The 23766-nt window shown below is 39.4% G+C and overlaps 1 protein-coding gene and 1 long non-coding RNA gene across 2 annotated transcripts in view; one reads left to right on the forward strand and one right to left on the reverse strand.

Moving 5' to 3' along the window:
- LOC124280019 overlaps window positions 1-23766 on the forward strand; it is a 49447-nt gene that overhangs the window by 21431 nt on the left and 4250 nt on the right. The window contains exons 3-4 of the mRNA XM_046715899.1: window positions 20137-20309; window positions 21356-21527. Coding sequence (XP_046571855.1) covers window positions 20137-20309; window positions 21356-21527 — 345 coding nt within the window. The remainder of the gene's footprint in view (window positions 1-20136; window positions 20310-21355; window positions 21528-23766) is intronic.
- LOC124280020 lies at window positions 172-23655 on the reverse strand. The gene is made up of 3 exons (XR_006899551.1): window positions 23645-23655; window positions 8582-8584; window positions 172-235 (listed from the first exon to the last, which is right to left on the reverse strand). It is a non-coding gene; the product is annotated as an uncharacterized LOC124280020 (long non-coding RNA).

Here is a 23766-nt window from a genome sequence, read left to right on the forward strand (position 1 = left end):
TTCAAGAATAAGATTTATAAATTTATTTTGCCCCTTAGAAAATGAAATCCTAATGTTTGATTGGCCAAAACTGTAAAGAAACATTTTTTAAGATTGTAATAAATTATCAAAAGTAAAATACTTTATATATTTATAAGGAATATTACTTTGACTGGTGATTTTTTTTTTTTCCCCACCTGCCTTTAGGTTTACTTAGGACAAAAATCTGTAAAACAAGAAATAAAATTGGTCTGGCCTGATGATGGTTTGTAAATAATCAAGTCTGAACAGACAATCCGATGATAACATCACTGTGCCTTTGGGATATCATGATACCTGTCAACCAAGACAAATATGGGTTCCTGAAGATCAGTTCTAGACCAGATCTTCACAGATATTCAGTATTTGTGATTCAACAAGGTCATGGTATTGACAGATACACATTTACATCGGCGACAGTATATCAATGTCTGATCAATGACATTTTATTCTTGAGCAGGTTGGGACTATGTTAAATTTTGTCTGTGCAGTGCTTTTTCACAGTTATTGAGTACTGATTTGATCTAACTTGCCCTTATCTTGGTAATTCTAGCATAGAAGGTAAAAATTAGAAAAATATTTCTACATGGTTCCCTCTATACCTATGAGGATAATCCTGTGAGATTTGAGATACATGTCTGCCTAGTGAGTGAGTGAGTGAGTTTGGTTTTACGCCGCTTTTAGCAATATTCCAGCAATATCACGGCGGGGGACACCAGAAATGGGCTCTGCCTAGCTGCCTTTGTCAAATGCACTTCAGAATATGATATGTTCATTGTTATAGCAGTAGTATTTAAATTCAGTGCAGGATGAATCATAATCCAATTATTTTGCATTAAATATAGCTTTAAAGACACACCTTAAACCACAAGGGTCTATATCTAAAAAATACTAGTGTTTAGGTATAAATAGTCACTGTCGGGGTGAAAAATATATGCCAATCACACCGCTGGCAATTTACAGTTGGGGTAGATAGAGACCAAGGTCATCTTGTTGAATTTGTTCTGCAAAGGACTTGGTGTATTGATCTTGTTACATCCCTTTCATTTTAAATTGTGCTAAGACCTTGACATGGATGGATGGATGGATGGGTGGATGGATGGGTTGATAGATAGGTGCTAGTTTTTTCATTGTGTACTACTCAGCAGTTGTTAATGACCGAAAAGCATCGGTGGGGTAGCCAAGTGGTTCACTTGTCACACCGAAAACCTGGGTTCGACTCTCCACATGGGTACAATGTGTGAAACCAATTTCTTGTGTACCCTGCCATAATATTGTTGTAATATTGCTAAAAGCGGTGTGAAACTAAACTCACTCACTAATGACCCCAAAACTAGTCATCTTGAGCCAAGGGTGTGCTCCTTCACAATATGTCGGTGTGATTTGTCATACCATGTCAGTAAAAGAATAACACATGCCATAAACTCTCTGCATATACAGTGAAATACACGTACTATAGGCATGTGGCTTTTCAGTACTGAGAATGAAAGACTATACTGTGTTAAGACTAGCAGATGTATAAATTATGCTTTTGGATTGTGAAATCAATACTGCCTTATTAAGTATTAATGGTTTCACTTTCTGTTTTAAAAGAGGGATACTTTGGGATCAGTTTTTCATGAAAGTCAGCATATTTTTTAAAAATAATTTAGATAATTTCCAGTTATGAAATAACAAGATGGTTTATGAGTCAATGTTTGAGGTTGTCTATGGCGTAAACTGATGGTTTTACCCTCACTGTATCATCCCATCATGGTTGTACAATCTCACAAGTGGGAGTTCTGTCAAATTTCTATGACTATACAATGGTTTTTACAATCTCACAAGTGGGAGTTATATGACTATACAATGGCTGTACAATCTCACAAGTGGGAGTTCTGTCAAATTTCTATGACTATACAATGGCTGTACAATCTCACAAGTGGGAGTTCTGTCAAATTTCTGACTATACAATGGTTGTACAATCTCACAAGTGGGAGTTCTGTCAAATGTCTATGACTATACATTGGTTGTACAATCTCACATGTGGGAGTTCTGTCAAATTTCTATGACTATACAATGGTATACAATCTCACAAGTAGGAGTTCTGTCAAATTCCAAAGTTTGTATACAATGGTATACAATCTCGAAAGTGGGAGTTCTGTTAGATGATTTGAAAACGTTAACATTTTTGTCTTGTTCAGTCAAGACAAGCCACAAACTCTGAGGACGAAACAAATGAGGTTCACATTAGTCCTCTGGACAAGACCTAAAAATACGTTTTTCTGAGGTTGTTTATAATTTCCCAAGTGAGAGTTCTGCTCCACAAGCCCTGAGCTTGCCTGCTTTGTGTGGGCCATCCACCTTAACCTGGCTGTTAGCACCAGTTGTCTGTGTCTACACCATGAAGTATGTCAGCTTCATACAGAGATATTCCTGTTAGGGAGACCAGGCCTCCAGGTCACAGCTTATCTTGCCGATCCCCTCCTCAAATGTCTGCCATGCTAATGCCTGGTGATACGCCATCAGTATTGAGTGTAATAAGGCATGTTGATCGTGTCTTGATCCATCGGACACCTGTTTAGAAAGATGATCCAGATTGTGCCTGAAGCATGAGGTCTGTTTCTGAACAAGGCGTATGTCTTGAACTTGTATTAAAACTGGAAGAAAATGTTTTGTTTCACTGATGTTGCTAGAGATATTGTTTTAATTGAATATGAGTCACATGACCCTGACATTTTTTAAACAATATATAGTACTCAAAGGAAGTTGAAGAACACTGGATTCTTCCATATTACCATAATTAATGTATCATGCCACATGTTGTTTAACTTTGTTTGAGTAGCATATTTCTGTCACTGAAAGTATCATTTTATCACAACTCATTTACGTTTTCAACACATCTAGCATATCCTGTGGGCAAGTGGGCATTATTTCCTGATTATTAATTTTTCAAGCATACTTATAATGGCATAAACAATTTCTATATTAAAAGAGCTTTAGATGCCTCTCCTTCACAAATTCCCCTCCTCAACCCACCCAATGCTATCATCCATGGTTTTTCTGCTCAAGATTCATTTATACAGACTTGTGGACCCTTGGTGTTTTTGGTTCAGAATGTAGGGCCACAACAACCTCTGTCAATGCTGTTTGTCATACAGCAACTAAGTATAGATGGATGGTGCTATTTGACTGCAACCCTCGACGATCAGGGTTAGAATTGATCTTAGAAACTCATGCTTGTCTTAAGAGGCAACTGATGAGATCAGGTGGTCAGACTCGCCGACTTGGTTGACACATGTCATCGTATCCCAGTTTTGTGGTTCGGTGCTCATAACGCCCATCACATGATTGTCTGGTCCAGCCATGAGCATTCACTGATTGTTTTCATAAGCCTGAATGCTACCATGTGTGGAATTTAGCAACAAATTTACAAGGGGCAATGAGATCATGCTGTTGTAATGCTAGTCTGTCTCACAGTCCCGGAACCGCATTATTTTCCCTACTGCCAAGCCCTCCCTGCAATGTAGTCTGTCTCACAGTCCTTGAACCACATTATTTTCCCTACTGTCAAGCCCTCCCTGCAATGTAGTCTGTCTCACAGTCCTTGAACCACATTATTTTCCCTACTGCCAAGCCCTCCCTGCAATGTAGTCTGTCTCACAGTCCTTGAACCACATTATTTTCCCTACTACCAAGCCCTCCCTGCAACGTAGTCTGTCTCACAGTCCTTGAACCACATTATTTTCCCTACTGCCAAGCCCTCCCTGCAATGTAGTCTGTCTCACAGTCCCGGAACCATATTATTTTCCCTACTGCCTAGCCCTCCCTGCAGTGCTAAAGCCCTAAATGAAGCAAGTCTAGATTTCCCCAGGTTTCTCACAGTGCCTGAACCACATTATTTTCCCTACTGCCTACCCCTCCCTGCAATGTAGTCTGTCTCACAGTCCTTGAACCACATTATTTCCCCTACTGCCAAGCCCTCTCTGCAATGCTAAAGCCCTAAATGAAGCAAGTCTAGATTTCCCCAGGTTCTGAATCTCTGGTCTCCCTGGGGCACCTTTTCAATTTAAATGGCCTTGTTTGTTACTATCAAAATTATATATGTTCAGTGACTAAGCGTTAGTCTATTGTAATGCCAACTCCTGCATGCAACAGCTTCCCACAGAAGAGTAAGCGAGAATTTCTGATGCAGCATGCAGTGATGGAATGCCATGTCATCTGAGTATTCATGTCAAATGTTGTGTTGAGTGTTTGAAACAATCCTATCATGCAACTGGTCACAACAAATGTTAAACCACTTATCTACAATTTATTGGGTCACATCTATTTTGTAAGGGCAATCTATACATCATCATGTCATACAGTAATAGTACTATTACAGAACGGGATCTGATATATTGGTGCATTTCAAACTTTAAAGAAGAAGATGTTGGTTTCTGCAATACAAGTGAGGCATTAAACTAACGCTTAGTCTCTGAATTTATGTAATTTTGATAGTAACAAATAAACCCATTGAACAGGAGCCCCATGAGTTGGGAGATTCGGAGATCCTGAACCTCAGGAAATCTAGACTTGCTTCAGTGAGTGCTTTAGCATTGCAGGGAGGGCTAGGCAGTAGGGAAAATAATGTGTTTCAGGGACTGTGAGAAACCTGAGGAAATCTAGACTTGCTTCATATAGGACCCTAGCATTGTCGGGAAGGCTAGGCAGTAGGGAAAATAATGTGGTTCAGGGACTGTGAGAAACCTGGGTCAATCTAGACTTGCTTCATATAGGACCCTAGCATTGTCGGGAGGGCTAGGCAGTAGGGAAAATAATGTGGTTCAGGGACTGTGAGAAACCTGAGGAAAGCTAGACTTGCTTCATATAGGGCCCTAGCATTTTTGGGAGGGCTATAGGCAGTAGGGAAAATAATGTGGTTCTAGGACTGTGAGAAACCTGAGGAAATCTAGACTTGCTTCATTTAGGGCTTTAGCATTGCACGGAGGGCTTGGCAGTAGGGAAAATAATGTGGTTCAGGGACTGAGAAACCTGAGGAAATCTAGACTTGCTTCATTTAGGGCTTTAGCATTGCACCGAGGGCTAGGCAGTAGGGAAAATAATGTGGTTCGGGGGACTGTGCGACAGACTAGTGAGGCCATTACCCATCACTGGACAATGTCATATTTCCCTGGTGAGTTAGACAATGATTATTCATGCCATCAACCAGTGCTTCACCAATCTGGTGCCATTTTTTCCAGGCAACTGTGATGCAGTATTGCTGATAGTCAACTACAAGGTCACTAATCCATTAGCAGCAGCAGGTCAACATGATGAAGTCAGGTGTGGCTCCAGACACGGCCTGCAGCATGGAATGCCAGCAATTTCAATGGCATATGTGTATCAAACTACATCAAGCATGCATGAGATTTGTTATGAAACCAAGGCATTGTTCAGCCTGTGAATACCATGCTGTGGGTCTCCATGTAGGCTATAAAGTACAGGTGTCATAAACCGATGCAGTCATGCAGGCTGGCTTTGGTTTCAACAGAGGCTTCACCTGCAGTAGACTTAACTCTAAGTCTCTAAATATATATTATTTTGATCAAACAAAGGGTATATTGAAAGCGGCCACCAGTGAAAAACTGAAACTTGCTTCATTTAAGGTTTTCACCTTGCAGACAGGGAAATGATGGAAGGGAATTTTGATAGAAACAAACAATTTTTTTTAAACTGAAATGGAGCCCCAGTGAGATGGGAGACATGTGGAAATCTAGACTTGTTTCATTTAGGGCTTTAGCATTGCAGAAAGGGCTGGGCAGAAGGGAAAGTAATGTCGTTCAGGGGCTGTGAGACAGACCACCCCCATATCCCCTAATGGTCATACTAATGAAATTGTATATCATCATGTTCAGTAATCTTTTATCAATTAATTTCATTTATGTTGACCAAATGTATCATCTCATGTTCATTCATCTGAGGTGCTATGGTGTAGTGTTTTCCACACAACTTGTGTCCTTAAGTAAGGGCTTCAGACTATTTTCTGATCCACTGAAGACTAACTCATATGTTATCATTCACATGCGATATCAATAATTATCTTTTGGTGTTCGATATGTCATACACTCTTAGGTCCAGTCTATTTTGTGTTATAAAGCTTTGAGTAGATATGGTTTTTTTAAATACGGTCAAATCCCGATGAGACGAATGCCGGTGTCTCGAATATTATGCATAACTCGAAGTACCTGTTGGTCCCGACCATTCCCTGTTATAGTTGTCGTCATTTGATTTCCGGTTACACGAATTCGTCTCATAAATACACACGATGACTCGAAAAGGAAATTTGGTCCCATGAGATTCAAACAACAGCAATCTTGTATACATAAGCCGAAGTCAGTCAATGAGAAGTTGATTGGTGTAGGAAACTGATCCAATTAACAAACCAGCGCGGCTTTCACCTTTCCGCCATTGATGGGTGAGTTCAAAAGGCAGATTAGTGATTTTACGGAAATCACTGTCTGTGCTAATCAGACTGGAACTGATAAGGTGCCCCTATTAGTGATAGGGAAATCATTAGATAAACAAATGCTTAGGCGGAGGAATTAGGACTAGATCATCTTTTTTTCTACCCTCATAGACATACCTATGTCTCGAATATATCGATAAGTTGAATTTATTACTTGGTCCCAGCGATTCGACTCATCGGGATTTGACTGTAATTCTTATCCTAATGATTTTTCTGGTGACTTTCTACCTCTATGCTGTCCTCACTGTATACCCCCAGGGATTAGGAAAGGCAGGGGCCATGGGCCATTTTTGCACATTAGAATAAAAAATGGCCCATTAAAATTTTGAAGTTGACTATTGATACAAGGGCAGTGGCCCATTCTAAATTCAGAAAATGGCTAATAATCCTGAAAATGGCCCATTGTCAAAGTTCTCTATCCCAATCCCTGTACCCCTCACATAAACTTACCACAGAGATATACATTTTAATTTAAATTGAATGAGGAATAGTGTCTTTTTATTTTGGTTATGTATTTATTTATTTATGCTTAAATTTGAATATTTAAAAAACATATTTGCTGTTGCTGTACTATTACTTGGGTCTGGGGATCAATGTGCACTTGATTTTTCCTTCTCATTGATATGGAATCAAAGTCCAGATTCAAACAGTTTCTTAGTTCAAGTGTCATCTCTTTGCTGTCCACTCTATCATTCATGCTTGTAACCCTGGTCCTACAACTATGTGACTTCAACAATGGTCACATTCATATTCACTATGCCAACAGACATACAATACAAACTTCAACGTGAAAATACCCGTGCAGGTCTGGGTTAGAATTGATCTTCAGTAACCCATGCTTGTCATAACTGGATCGGGTGGCCAGGCTCGCTGACTGGCTTTCATCCTATCCCAGTTGCGCAGATCGATGCTCATGCTGTTGATCCCTGGATTGTCTGGTCCAGACTCAAATATTTACAGACCGCCACCATATAGTTGGAATATTGCTGAGTGCAGCGTAAAACTAACTGACTCACTCACTCACTCACTCACTCCACGTGAAAATGTGAACGGCAGCAGTTTGCTGAGCATGCAAGTGTACAATAGACAAGTATGCGCATTTTATCACATATTCACCTCCTTCATGGGATCAATTCAAACCTAGAGTGGAGACTGGTTACATAATGCTCCTGGTTGTCAGAGGCATTTTGTGTTCATGGCAGTTAACAAAGAACATGACATGCTCACCTTAGTGCAAGGATCTTGTGTCATCACAGATTTTTAATGATCCATTCACATAGTTTTACTGCGGTTTCCTAGATAATTTGGGGTGATTATACTCTGATGTTGACATTTTGTATTGAATGGATTGTGTGCTAAGGGTCGGCAAGTTCAGGCCTACCAAAGAAATCTTTCCCACTGTGCGGGAAAACGCAGAAAAGCCCACATTAATCGTGGAAATAGCAACATAAACACATTACCTCGCTACTGAAACAGTAAAAACGGCAATGAAAAACTATGAAACTGCAACATTTTTTATATCAGCGAACTTTGACCTCTACTGCGCATGCGCATTACGGTCTCGGCTTCTTTCCAATTTCCGAGCAACCGTGAATCGCCTCGCGTAGAAAAAGGATTAAATATGTTGAAATAATTGCTGTCAATCGTTTCATACAAATGGAAAGTAAACTAAACAAGTGTGCACACAAGTATCATGATGATAAATGCTAAATAACACAACAGAAATACTTAAAAAGGAATGTAACTTTTGTCAAGGTAGGAAAATGTCAACATGCGGTCGAGACTTCCTCTTCCATGTGCGCATGCGCAAAATCGAAGTTGCGGGCTCCTCGTTTTATGATGCAGTGTTAGCGATTTAAAGTTGCCGTTTTTACTGTTTCAGTAGCGAGGTATTACATTTATGTTGCTATTTCCACGAATAATGGGGGCTTTTCTGCGTTTTTCTGCCCAGTGGGGAAGTTTTCTTTGGTAGGCCTGAAGTTACTAGTATTTGATTGAGTGTAATCGTTCCTTCATGTCATGGACTATTGCTCAGATTGCAGCATTAGACAGGTTACTAACTCATCAGCCATGGACCTACTCACACCAAGAAATCGACCTTGGGTATACATCTATCTTGTTCAAAATATTCAGCATTCTGTTTTTGTGCCATGCCTTAAAATGTTGAACATACGTCTATGTATTAACTGGACATTGCTGCAGAATTGTGATAGGATTGTGTGTCCCATATTTAAACTCCCATATTTAAACTCCCATATTTAAACTCCCATATTTATTTCTTGATCATCGTTGACAGTAGTGATACTCAAGCTTAATGTTTAATTGAATTCTTTGTTGTGTCTTTGTTAGTCTGTTGTTATTTCCTCTAAATACTTTGAAATTCAGCCTGTCACAAATTGTCAGTGATATTCTATACCAGAAAGATCCGGGTTAATACTGGTCTTCAGCAGCCCATGTTTGTCGTGAGAGGCGACTAACAGGATCAGGTGGTCAGCCTCGCTGACTTTGTTGACACATCATCGTATCCTAACTGCGTATATCAATGCTCATTGTATTGATCACTGGATGGTCTGGTCCAGACTCGATTATTTACAGGCGGACAAGAAATAGCAGGAATATTTCTGAGTTAAACAACAAACAAATGTACACCAGAACCAAGTCCACGTCAGTACAAGATCAATGAAGTATACAGATTTCAATATTCAACTTTCTTTCATGGGTAAAGGCCTTTCATTGTATGGTAGATGCCCTTGAGATTGCACCTGCTCTGAAAACTGATAGCATTTTAACCTTCATGACATGGAATGTGTATCAGTTTACACAGCCTTTGAAATTCAATCTGTTTGCAATGTGATCTTAACGTTATGGAGGACGAGATCCACGTCCTGTTTATTTGTAAAAAGCATCATGACCTGAGATTAAATTATCTCCCAAGCCTAGCTATTGTTAAGCACTATTCAGTGAAACTCTTGTGTAATACAGTCAAATCCCGATGAGTCGAATGCCGGTGTCTCGAACATTATGCATAACTCGAAGTACCTGTCGGTCCCGACCATTCCCTGTTATAGTTGTCATCATTTGAATACCGGTTACACGAATTCGTCTCATAAATACACACGATGACTCGAGAAGGAAATTTGGTCCCATGAGATTCAAACAACAGCAATCTTGTATACATAAGCCGAAGTCAGTCAATGAGAAGTTGATTGGTGTAGCAAACTGATCCAATTAACACCTCACGCCTTTGACGGGTGAGTTCAAAAGGGCAGATTAGTGATTTTACGGAAATCACTGTCTGTGCTAATCAGACTGGAACTGATAAGGTGCCCCTATTAGTGATAGGGAAATCATTAGATAAACAAATGCTTAGGCAGAGCAATTAGGACTGGATCATCTTTTTTTCTACCCTCATAGACATACCTATGTCTCGGATACATCGATAAGTCGAATTTATTACATGGTCCCCAGAGATTCGACTCATCGGGATTTGACTGTATATTAAATACAAATAATGAGGATAATTTACGAGCACTCGCCATTTTTCTTAAAAATGTATTTCTATTGAGATGTAAATGGAAATAGAAATATTGCTGTATTGTTCACTTGTTCACCATGTTATATGTGTTCTATCAAATACAATTGTATTCTAGGCTATGAGGCCGAAATACTGAATATATATATATCATATATCAAATCCACACTAGTCCACGACTACTAGATTATGTCAGGACAAGCAAACAAAGATGTTAATCCATATTTTTTTGGAAGCATTTGAGGGCTATAATCCTGAACCAGTTCTCACTGCTTCCTTTCTGCCACAAATTGGACCTGAGAAAATGTAAACATGGTGAATATATCAATTTAAGACAACTAGGAATAAAGTCTGAAGACTTTTACTTAATACGGTTTACACTGTAGTCCTTGCTTCATGGAAGAGAATCAGGAATCATGTTGTCATGATTAATTGATGAAGAAAGTTGTTCATGTGCTGATGCTTATAGAGTGAAAACCGACAATATAGATAATATACTTACCAATAAATGGATCATATACTTAACAGTAAAAGGATAATATTCTTACCAGTGAAAGATAGTATAATTACCAGTAAAGGCTAATGTTGCAAAGCTCACTTTCCAAGAAATATTCTTTTCTCTAGCCATAAACATTATCATTCAGTTTTTATCATGCTGATCAATGATAAACATTTTTCTGGATAGAATCATTTTCCTCATTAGAAAATATCTGAATTATAAGACATAAACTGGAATTTGTTATGAAGATAAAAACAACTGTAATATTCTTATCAAACACAGAAAGTGAAAAGTAAAGGAGTATTGATTAAATAATTCAAAATATTATTGCTTTGAACATGCTCATGTGCGTTATAGAACTTAACAAATCAGCGGAGCTTATCTAAAATATCACAGGACCAATGAAGATACGGGTTAGAATTGGGATTCAGTAATTCTTGCATTCTTGCATTCTTGTCATAAGAGATGACTAACCGGATCAAGTGGTCAGACTTGCTGACCTGGTTGTAGGGTTATCTCCCAATTGACAGACACCCATTTGAGAGACACCCAATTGGCAGACACTGAACTAGAAGGTTAATTAGGGTAACACCTACGGGTATAATGGAATAGTCCACTGTCTAGTGAGCAGAGCAGGGTGAGCCTGAAACAGGTTCGTTACTCAGAAGTTTGATTGTGGGCAAATAGAACTTTGTTGTGATTAAATGATAAATGATTTCTCTTCTCAAAATTGATTTTACTATCAATTACTGTCGAATATAAAACAGGTTTGTCACTGAGAGGTTTGATTGTGTTTATTGATAGAAAAGACCCCTCCCAATAATAGCATATGTACAACAGAAATTAACTGAGAAAACGTTTTGTTGGAGAGATATAGATATGTACATATTTGAAAACAGTCTGATTTGCAGTAAATTAGACACCTGCATTGCCCAGTAAGATACGATTAATACCAATTAGTGTTCTAATTTTAACAATACTTTCTAAAGATTGTAACAGTTTGTGTTTTTGAGTAGTATACAATGGACATTCAAGGAAGTAATGAAAAACATTCTCACATCCATGGTCACATTCACATGATGCGTCATATTTTAAACAATTATTCTAAATAAATCGTAGTTAAGTGCACTCATCATATATCTTAATATTGTGTGCAAAACATATAACTTCTTTATTCCATATGAAAACTATTTAGGTTCATATTTGTCTTTATTTGATTTATACGATACAACAGTGTCGCAATTTCTAATAGCTAAGTTAATGTTTTCAATATGATGATGCCAACTCCCGTTAGACTAGAAGGTTAAACCGAAATGTTTATGAAAATAAGCTGTTTTTATATTGCAGCAATAAAAATTCAAATTACTGTCTTTTCGTCCATCTTTCAAAATAAACAATATAGCTTCAGTTATTCCATTATAATGTGTAGGTAACAGGTAGTAGATAATCTGTTCACTAAACCGTAAATGTTGTTGTTTTAAGGTGTCTGCGAACTGGCTGTCTGCGTAATGGGAGGACACCGTTTGATGTGTCATGAATGTGTATATTAGCATGTCAGTCACTGGATTGTCTGGTCTGAACTTGATTAATGACAAAACACGCTTATATTGCTTGAATATAGTAGTGTTAAACAACAAAGACACCAGCCCTTCAAATATCACAGGATTATTTGTTCATTATATCCATATAGGAAAATTTCTTACAGTTTTTAGAATTACTATAATTTTTTAAACAAATGTGAGTGAGTGAGTTTAGTTTTATGCCGCTTTTTAGCAATGTTCCAGCAATATCAAGGCGGGGGACACCAGAAATGGGCTTCACACATTGTACCCATGTGGGGAATCAAACCTGGGTCTTTGGCGTGACGAGCAAATGCTTTAACCACAAGGCTACTCACGCCCTGTTTACATAATGAGTGACAACTAGAACCATGGGATGTTAAAATTAACCTTAGCATTATTACCCTTAGAAGTCGTGGGCGAGAGGATCTGTGTGAATTTTGAAAGCTGTTAGCAGAATATCAGCCACCTGATGTCAATTTGAACAAACCTCATAGTTAGTCATGTACAGTACATGATTAATGTAAAACTGGAACGTGTGATCAGTGGACTTGCTGGTAGGACATTGTTAAAGTTCAAAATAACATACCTTACCTTGAAACACTTAACTGAAAACAGTGGCACATCTGTGACAAAAATATGTTGTATTTCAATAGTTGGTATTCAGACCTTTCATAAATTGCATTGGAACTATAACTGGAATTTAATGGATTGTGGAAATAAAATGTCATGGAAGAAGTATCATAATTCTAACATATGATTCTCTCGCCAAACATATTTTGTTTTTTGTTTAGCTGTAACTATGGCAACAGCAGTAGTTGAGGTAAAATTGGCATGCCCCTGTTCCTGAGGTCTGTGTGTCTGTGGTTATTTATTGTGCTAGATGACTGAGATACTACGACAGAATAGTCTACTCTAGTATTCTTGCTTCATGCTAAGCAGGGGGCAGTGGGGTAGCCCAGTAGTTAAAGCGTCCGCTCGTTATGCTGAAGACCCAGGTTCGATTCCCCACATGGGTACAATGTGTGAAGCCCATTTCTGGTGTCCCCACCATGATATTGCTGACATATTGCTAAAAGTGGCGTAAAACCATACTCACTCACTCACTCACAAACTTCCATGTGAAAATACCCGTGCAGGTCTGGGTTAGAATTGATCTTCAGTAACCCATGCTTGTCATAACTGGATCGGGTGGTCAGGCTCGCTGACTGGCTTTCATCGTATCCCAATTGTGCAGATCGATGCTCATGCTGTTGATCCCTGGATTGTGTGGTCCAGACTCAAATATTTACAGACCGCCACCATATAGTTGGAATATTGCTGAGTGCAGCGTAAAACTCACTCACTCACTCACTCACTCACTCACTCACTCACTCACTCACTCACTCACTCACTCACTCACTCACTCACTCACTCACTCACTCACTCACTCATGCTAAGCAGACCTATTCATAAACCCCATGGTGTGGCTGAAGGGCCACCGTCATTGTCAGCACAGGTACTACAGATGTGTACCCCAGGTAGGTTTCTGTATACAGAAATGTACCCTAAACCAAATCAAAATGCAGAAACGTACCAGGTATCCTAAATTGCTGATGAGCCCATAATCCGCAACCACAAATCGAAACCGTATATGGATTCCTGTTTACCTGATTGCCAGTGGCATTATGCATCGCAAAATATTTGTTACTATGTATGCTAATTTATTACTTAACACAATCAAATGAATCTAATACAACAGTATGACAGTTCCGATTACGGAAATGGCACAATGCAGAATGGGCTCGTCCTTGGGTACGTTTCTGTATTCAGATTTTGGCTAGGGTACGTTTCTGGGGTACATATCTGTAGTACCCGTGCCAACAAGGACCCCTTCAGCAGCTTCAGCCTTACTGTGGAACAAGAGGCAGTCTCAATAACAACAAGTGTCTTTTGGTATGAGGAACTGGGGTTGAACCATCAACCAGACCACCCTGTGGGTAGATGCTCTGTCCACCAGACCACAGATGCAGTCAACACAAACACCAGGTCCTAACATCATTCAAGTTACAATACACCAGATTTCAGCTATTGCCGTTTGAAGATGTTGTGTTCTATCATCCAGGAAGATCACCAGCAAACCACACAATCTGTCTGTACCTTGGGAGTACCTAGAGAAATTGTGTACCTACCCTAAGGAGAAAATAGGATTTTGTAAATCATAATTATTAGACATATATCATGTCATATCCATACATCCTTATGATCATGTGATACTACCTGTAGGAATCTAGGTGTAAATATTTCCGTGAAGATCCGGGTTAGAATTGATCTTCAGTAACCCATGCTTGTCGTAAGAGGCGACGAAGGGATCGGGTGGTCAGTCAGGGGTGGAAATAACCCATTGCCCGACGTCCGAGTCCAGTGTTTATTTTCTGTTGGGTACAATGTGTGAAGCCCATTTCTGGTGTCCCCTGCCGTGATGTTGCTGGAATATTGCTAAAAGCGTAAAACCAAACTCAGTCAGTCAGTCAGTCTGTCGGCAAGCAAATTTGTATATCACACTGTACCGGTGTCCAGTTGATATTCCAATGTTAATTATGTTGTTCATTTAAAAAATCAACAAGAAAACGGTCGGTATAGTGGAAATATTATCAAGGCAAGTGACTTTACATGTGCCACTGTACCGGAGTACACTAGCAATTTTAAAGTTATTTCCAACCCTGCCGGTCAGGCTTGCTGACTTGGTTGACATGTGACATCATATCCCAATCACGTAGATCGATGCTCATGCTGTTGATCCCTTGATTGTCTGGTCCAGACTCGATTATTTAAAGACCGCTGCCTTACAGCTGGAATACTGCTGAGTTCGGCGTTAAACAACCAACCAATCAAGTGTAAATTAGTCTTCACCAATCGCTGCTGGTTGTAAGAGGCGACCCAACTGATCAGATGTCAGGCTTTGTGACACGGTTGATGGTGCGTCATCGTGGTCAAACTGCCTGAACTGTTGTTCACAATATCAATCACTGGTTTGTCTGATCCAGATTTATTATCTACTGCCACAATCCTACAGATGGAATATTGCTGAGTCGGCCTTATACAACAAACAAGCAAGCTGGTTATCCGAGACTCGTCACGACACATCGATGAGTCACATTGTGTCACAAGCCTAGCTGTATGTGATACAGTGTTTCTATTAACTGATGACATTTTTTTTGCTGGACGAATGTAAATTGGATGGGGAATTCAGCTGCTGACGATCCATAGCATTGGCGTTAATACTGTTGCAATAAGAATGATTACAGAAATAAAGTCATCACATAACATCGTAGCGATTCCTGTTCCATCACCAGTGTCATATTAATCAATCTGTCGCAGGATATGAATTTATTATTCCTGTGGGAAATCACTTCCTGTTGCTGCAGGAAAAAACAACAGCCTTGTAAAAAAGTCCTGTTCTGTCAGTGTGACTACATCAATCAATTTGTAGTTGGGTGTAGACAGTGATTGTTTACAAGGAACCTTTGGGGAGTTGACTTCCAGATTTACCTGCTAAACGTCATGATTAACAATAGGAATACCCCAGCAATGACAGCCTATCCAGCTACCTGGTCATGTCATGTCATGTCATGTCATGTCTCATGTCTCATGTCTCATGTCATGTCATGTCATGTCATGTCATGTCATGTCATGTCATGTCATGTCATGTCATGTCATGTCATGTCATGTCATGTCATGTCATGTCATGTGAATGTCATGGGGGCTTCCGGGTCATGTCAAAACTCACATTCTTCCATGTTCCTCACATATGATAAAAGCTATATTTCCTGGAAGCCCTATTTGTTTGGGTTCAATTTTGTGATTTTGAATATTAGGGAAAATATTTTGTATGTGAAAAATATACATGCTTTTCTCACAGTTTCTAAAAACTGGAAATGAAGACATCAGTATATTTGCTGTGAGTTTGTGGTGTTTGATAAGTTGGTCTAAGTTTGCAAGTTCACATTGGGTGAAATATATTTTTAAAAATTAAATACTACTTTGTCATATTTAAAGACGAAAGACATCATTCAGTGTCACCATTTTTCAATGTTTTGTGATATATGAGTGCGTATTATTCAGGGGAACATATTTTTGACATGTTAAATCTAACTGATAGGTATACAAGTAGGTCAGGGTTTAATAGTGCCTGGTGTGTTAGGGACATCAGCACTGTCCAGTGTGTGTCACCTTTAGAATATAAGTGTGTACAAGATGTACAGATAAATTAACATGAGTGTCTTTCGTTTTTAAGGACTGGTATATGGGAGCAAATTGTTGAACACTTTTATGTCCCAGTTTATATATATACATATGATCGTGTTAGTGTTGTATTTGTGTGTGTGTTACTGCCTCCATGGTGTAGTGGTTAGAGCGTCCGCCCGGAGAACGGAAGGTCGCGGGTTCGATCCCCGACCGCGTCATACCAAAAGGCGTTAAAATATGGTACTTGTTGGTCCCTGTCTGAGTGGGGTATTCATGCTTCACTGCGGCATGGTATCTCAGTGGGCTAGCACTATAAAACGAGCATAAGTCTGGGCTAGTACAAGCAGCCGCACATACACATACACACGCATGCACGTCGTCATATGAGCGAAATATTCTCAAGCACGACGTTAAACCCAATTTCACCTCACCTCACCTTGTGTGTGTGTTGACAAATTCAAAACACAAGTCTTTCAAACACCTGGTGTTGTCACTGATTTTCAGTGGTCAATTAATGTATTTTCCACCAGTATATTTCCATTTCCACCCAGTGAAATTTGTTTTGGGGGCTGGCATAGACATTTAATATTTAAACATTCTCTTTTGTTTTATTTTATTTTATTAACTCCTGCTAGGTTTTGATTGTTTAATATTTGCTGAAGTTCAGATGTCACTTTTAAAATGTCATAGTGTGATAGTGCTGGGATTTTATGCCACAGAAATGGAATGTCAGAACTTCAAGGGGTGGTGAGGTAGCCTAGTGGTTAAAGCGTTCGCTGGTCAAACTTGGGTTCGATTTCCCACATGGGCACAATGTGTGAAGCCCATTTGTGGTGTCCCATGCAGTGATATTGCTGAAATATTGCTAAAAACGGCTTAAAACCATACTCACTCACTCACTCACTCACTCACTCAGAACTTCAAGTTCGTCCTACCAAAGATTCAGTATTTTAAATTTATTTTGTCAAGGTCACTTAGGTAAATTGAAATGTTTACACTATCTGAATACTTATTTCAGTCTGTCAGTGGACAAATAGCACCTGTGTTTGTTCACAATAGCATTCTCCTGTTAGACTGAGATAACGGTACAATTTGTCAACACACTGAGACGGATATGTCAACATCCCCATGGGAACAACAGGTTCAAACTGCTCATTGGCAACCCATACTTGTCAGAACAAGCAACTTAAAGGATGGGTGGATAGACTGGATGGTTTAGTGGACTAATTAGTGGCTTGTTATGATCACTAGATTGTCTATGTTGACTTCTAGTGACTTCTAGATGTATAGTGGTTAGCATGCTGGCCTCTCACACCAAAGGCCCAGGTTCGAATCCCGATGGAGACACCAAAATGTGTGACCTGGGTCTCATACTGTGTAGTGTCCCTGGGCAAGGCACTTCGTCCACATTGCACTCAGTCCACCCAGCTGTTTAAAATGGGTACCTGAGAAGCGGATGTACAGACCTATACTGTCGTGAGAATCGCTTAGTAACGGCTTTGAAAGTACAATTCTGTCAGGGTAATAATGTAACGCCAGAGAGCAGCATCGTGTTGGATCCTAGGCGCAAAAATTAGCATTATTATTATTATTGTTATTAATATCCCCAGATAGTCCTCATATTACTGTGTATGGATTCCAACAATATGCAACACTCATTATATCAATAAGCTCACACAGTATACATGGTTTTAACAAACTCAAAGGGATAGCTAATTTTAGTTCATTATGACAATTGTTTGTAATATACATTTTGACTAAAAGGTACATCAGGTGGCCACGATTAACACCAGTTTGATATATCTGTTAGTTTGTTATAAGCAGTGTTTAAAACTCCCAAAATTCCAAGCCAGACAGCAAAACTGGTAACTTTAAACAATTATCAGTCCAGATACAAACTTGCCTGTCCGGTTTTCAACAATGAAAACAAACATCAGGTTTCTGAATTCTTTACTGTTTGCAAGCATCGCAATGAACAACATAGCACTAACAGGCAATGCACCGAGTTTAGGTAAACTGAAAGTACGTGTTGTGATTGTTTATTGTAAAATGAACTGTCCAATCATAAATAGTTTAACATAATTATCATAAACACCTCAAACTGACGTCAAGAGAACGTGTCTGATATTATGAAATATTTACTCTTAGGGGTAAAAATATCTACTAGACCACCGGACAGGCTACTTTTGAAATTTGACTGTCCAAGATGAAAATAGACCATTCCGGACGGTCGGGCAGGCGGGAATTTTAAACGCTGTTATAAGCATGTAGTTTGCTGTAGTTGTATATCTTCAAGTTGATAATAAATTTCACCACATACAAAACTAATGGCCGACATGATACCTAAATGACAACAAGCTGATACTACTATTTGTCTGTGAGCAATCGATGATTTTTTTTGATTGGCTAACCAATCAATTTTTCCTGAATTAGGTGGGGGCTTGTTGACATATTGTGCTGAACATTGTTTCTGATTTGGAATTGTTGTCTATGGTTCTGCTTGTGTTAATGACAACATAAGTAGTCTGTGAAGTTATTGTTGACAAATATTAAGAATTTACTTCAATATGCTCTTGCCATTACGGCAGTATTTACATTTATACCTCCATATACACAAAATATTTAAATCAGTTCTTAAGATATTACCAGTTTGTGCTCTTAACATAATTTTCAATTGATTGAACTGTTATCATTTGCATATTCTTTAATTTGACAAGAGTGAATAGAATTTGACAAGACTTGGCCTTTGGACTTGTGGCCAAAAAATGGCTAATACTGTATTACTGTGTCAACAAGCTAAGTCTAAATAAGTCAACAAGCAGATAACTCTGTTAACAAGACATAGCTTTATTGCCTGAAGTTGTTTACTATATGTCAACAAGCAGAAAATTGTATCTGTTGTCACGATCGGAATTCACTGGGGCTTTCAAATCACAACTGAAGACTTTATCTTTTCTCCTCTGTATATAACTGACTCACACCCTCTTACCCCTGCGCTTTGTGCATGCACTAGTGTGTGAATTATGGCCATTGTTGTTATCTCCCTCAACGCGTTTTGCGGGGGGTATTAAAATGGACTCCGTCCGTGCATGCGTGCGTCCGTCAGTCCGTACACATTTGTCTTTCCGGAGCAGAACTCTAAAACCGTTCAATATTTCTTCACCAAAGTAGGCACATACATGGATCTGGTGGTGTACTGGTGCCTTTTGGTAGTTTTGGAATTCTGAATAAAATATTTTTGGCGTTTCCATGGCAACAAGTTCGACTGAAATTGGTGGTAGTGCTCTTTTCCGGAGCAGAACTCTAAAACCGTTCAATATTTCTTCACCAAACTTGGCACATAGATAGATCTGGTGGTGTACTGGTGCCTTTTGGTAGTTTTGGAATTCTGAATAAAATATTTTTGGCATTTCCATGGCAACAAGTTTGACTTAGCCTGAAATTGTGGTAGTGCTCTTTTCCGGAGCTGAATTCTAAAACTGTTCACTATTTCTTCACCAAACTTGGCACATAGATAGATCTGGTAGTGTACTTGTGCCTTTTGGTAGTTTTGGATTTCTGAATAAAATATTTTTGGCGTTTCCATGGCAACAAGTTTGACTTAGCCTGAAATTGGTGATAGTGCTGCTTTCTGGAGCAGAACTTTAAAAACCTTTCAATACTCTCCTTCCACTTTTCTATGTACACACCTAAATATTTGACATAATCATAACTCGTAGACATAATCATGAAGAGTATTTTGCCATTGCGGGGAATATTGATGACTTTGTCTTGTTGTTGTTGTTATTATTAATATTATGTACATGATTTTCAGCCAACCTGGACGAGGAGGTGAGTGACCAGTGTATGGGTGAGCTCACAGGGGCCAGTCACAAGTATGGTCGGTCTTGCGTCATCAGCGACCAGTGTGTTAAGACCATGACGCTGCGTGGACTGACGGAGTACGGCCTCACTCACCAGATCCTCTGGACGATGGTAGCAGAGAAGGTAATCCTTAGGCATAATGTTAACCATTCATGAAGTAGGATGATGGGGTAGCCTTGTGGTGAAAGTGGTCACTCGTCACGCCGAAGACCCAGGTTCTATTCCCCACATGGGTACAATGTGTGAAGCCCATTTCTGGTGTACCCCGCTGTGATATTGCTGGAATGTTGCTAAAAGGGACGTAAAACCTCACAAACAAATGAAGCATGTTGTAACTTGAAATTGGATTCACTTTGCGAACAGCATGCCAGTTGTGTCATAGTACGTTAGCTCGATGCAGAAGATAGGACTGAAGTAATGCAGGTCTACGACTTTGGTGAAACCACAAGCTGTCAAGCTTAGAAACAGGATTTGGGTGCACCAGGTCCTCTTTCCGTATATGTTTAGCAATAATCCAGCTGCTCCAGGCTTTGGTGTCCACATCTTCCATCTCTTGAGACACAGTTGTGGATGTTCTTTCTTGTAAGAAACCTCCGCCCAGAGAACGGAAGGTTGAGGAGGTCGCGTCATACCAAAAGACGTTAAAATATGGTACATGTTGGTCCCTGCCTGGCTCTCAGCATGTATGGGTACAAAAAGGACTGGTCGGCTCGGAGTCAGTATACTGTGTCCGAGTGGGGTATTCATGCTTCACCGCGGCATGGTATCTCAGTGAGCTAGCACTATAAAACCAGCTTAAGTCTGGGCTAGTACAAGCAGCCGCACATACACATACACACGCATGCACATCATCATAATGCTCAAGTACGACGTTAAACCCCATTTCACCTCACCTGTAAGAAACTTAAAGACCGTCATTTGTTTGACCACAGTTCAAGGAATCTGTAAATCTTTCAAAAAGAACAATGATATACAAGTGGAAACTGTACAACAATCACTTATAGAGATTTTCTAGTATTTCCTAGTTGTCAATAGACAGAATGACATTTGTGTTGTTCTCGATGTTTCTGTCAGCTGATTTCTGAAACTCAAACACAAATGCCTCAGAACCATGTCTAACCATGTCTAACCTTGTATAACTTTGTCTAACCTTCCGTGTGTTGTTCCAGGCTGGGTGTCTCCAGGAGATGAAGAAGGTCATCCAGGATCAGGGTTTCCCCGATGTGGAGACCCTGCAGCTGGAGTTCTGCACCAACAACTACTACGAGATGCTGGCTGTTGTCCACATCTACATGAAGGGGGTCATCAGGAATGAGTACCAGGACCTCTTTCTGGAGCAGCGTAAGTAGCAACACTTTGACCAGCTGTGTCTGGCTGTAGTTCACATCTACAGGAGTCATCAGGAATGAGTACCAGGACCTATTTCTGGAGCAGCGTAAGTAACAACACTTTGACCAGCTGTGTCTGGCTGTAGTTCACATCTACATGGAGGGGTTCATCAGAATGAAGTACCACGACCTCTTTTCTGGAGCAGCGTAAGTAGCAACACTTTGACCAGCAGCATCCTGTCTCAATGTAGACTCAAGCAATTGCCTAGTATGAGACAAGTATATCTAGCACCCACTAGAGTCAAACCAGTAAGGATTCTTGGTAAGACTATTGATCCCCATAAAACTATTCTTCTTCTAAGATGCATCTAAAAGAATCGGGTGGTCTGACGTGGTGACACGTCATTGTATTCAAACTCATGTCAATCACAGGTCCGGAATCAATGTTTTGGAGCTGGAATATGTATGAATGCAGTGTTAAACAATAAACAACCAAGCAAACAAACTTCTACCTATATTAATTAGTTTTTAATACAGGTGTGAACAATCATATGTGATATGATACTTACATCATCGTATGTATGGATGTTGTAATCCTTTAATGTAAAAGACCACAGAAAGAAGCGACTGGCCTCTTAAAGAACAACAAGGAGAGTTCTATGGATATACAACTTCTTCAATATTAATATGAGCCACATTTCGGTGTAGCTACTAACACTGTTATCAAGCAGTGATAACGGTGTTAGTAGCTACACCGAAACATGGCTCACATTAATATCAAAGAAGTTGTATATCCATAGAACTCTCCTCGTTGTTCATCACACCAACTTCTAACGCCACTCAAAGAAGTGGCCTCTTAAAGGAAGTTTTTGTCTGGTTTTCACTAGTCAGCAGTTTTCCAGACATATCACTGTGGCCAGTAAATGGCACAGTCAAACCAATGGTTGATAGTATGATCACCACCCCTCACCACCAGATAGTACTGCATACAATGTGCAATCACATTCAGCTCCAACACAACAAAACAGACATAACTGAGTCATGACTTGCAGACGGTGAAACATGTTTTGGAAAGGTAAGGCCAGACCAATTTTATTTCTTGTTTTACAGGATCCGCCGGTCGTATTTTTTCAGGAATAAGAAAAAAAATAAAAATTAATTTTCCCCGCTCAAAATAAATCCTCATGTTGTTATTGACCAAAAATGTAAACTTACAACAACAACATCCTGCCTTTAGGTTATCTGAGGACAAAAATCCGTAAAAAAAAAAAGAAATAAAATTGGTCTGGCCTAATTATAGATTTGACAAAGATGACAACCACATGCCTTTGATGCCATGTGTCCCTGAGCGACTTATTACTTGGATATGACAATCAATCATTACTAGCTGACAGATACTGTGGAGGACGTCCTCTTTACTCCGCACTGTAACCAGACACACTGTCATGATTAAACAACTGACTGGTAAAAGCTTATTGATTACAATTTTTTAAAGATTTTTAATATCCGTTACATGTCTCGAGAGTGTTTTTATCTATGAAATTATTATCTCTCTGAAGACATAATATCAGCTATTATATGTTATGTAATGTGTATTTTCTTTAGATATATATTTTTTTAAATTCAAGTACATGTCTGTATGGTGATTTGATCTATGAGATTGTCGTCTTGAACATGTTATTTCAGTGCCCTTAATAACGTAACTCTTGATGTGTATTCCCAGTTGTATCCATGAGACCTGTGAACATTGTGTCATACATAGCAGTCTAAACACATATGTGGGCTTTGTAATGGGTTTTATACACAATAAGGCTTTATCATCAGACAGTGGTATCCTCTTCCTGTTAATATAATTTAGAAATAATGAGAACCTGTTCATTCTAGAAGTGTAATCATCAGATTCTGACTCCAACTGGGATATGTTTGATAAATATTTATTTCCATAATTTTGCATAATGAACCATGTTTGTTATCTGTCCTTGTTTAAGGGGGCAGTGGGATAGCCTAGTGGTTAAAGCGTTCACTCATAACGCCGAAGATCCATGTTCGATTCCCCACATGGGTACAATGTGTGAAGCCCGTTTGTGGTGTCCCCCGCCGTGATATTGCTGGAATATTGCTAAAAGCGACATAAAATCATACTCACTCACTCACTCACTCCTTGTCTAAGATGCATGTGGGGACGTTGGGGTAGCCCAGTGGTTAAGCTGTTCACTTGTCACACTGAAAATCCGGGTTTGATTCCCCACATG

The sequence above is a fragment of the Haliotis rubra genome, unplaced genomic scaffold (assembly GCF_003918875.1).
Source record: "Haliotis rubra isolate DU_JTF1 unplaced genomic scaffold, ASM391887v1 Scf26, whole genome shotgun sequence".
Lineage (NCBI taxonomy): Eukaryota > Metazoa > Mollusca > Gastropoda > Lepetellida > Haliotidae > Haliotis > Haliotis rubra.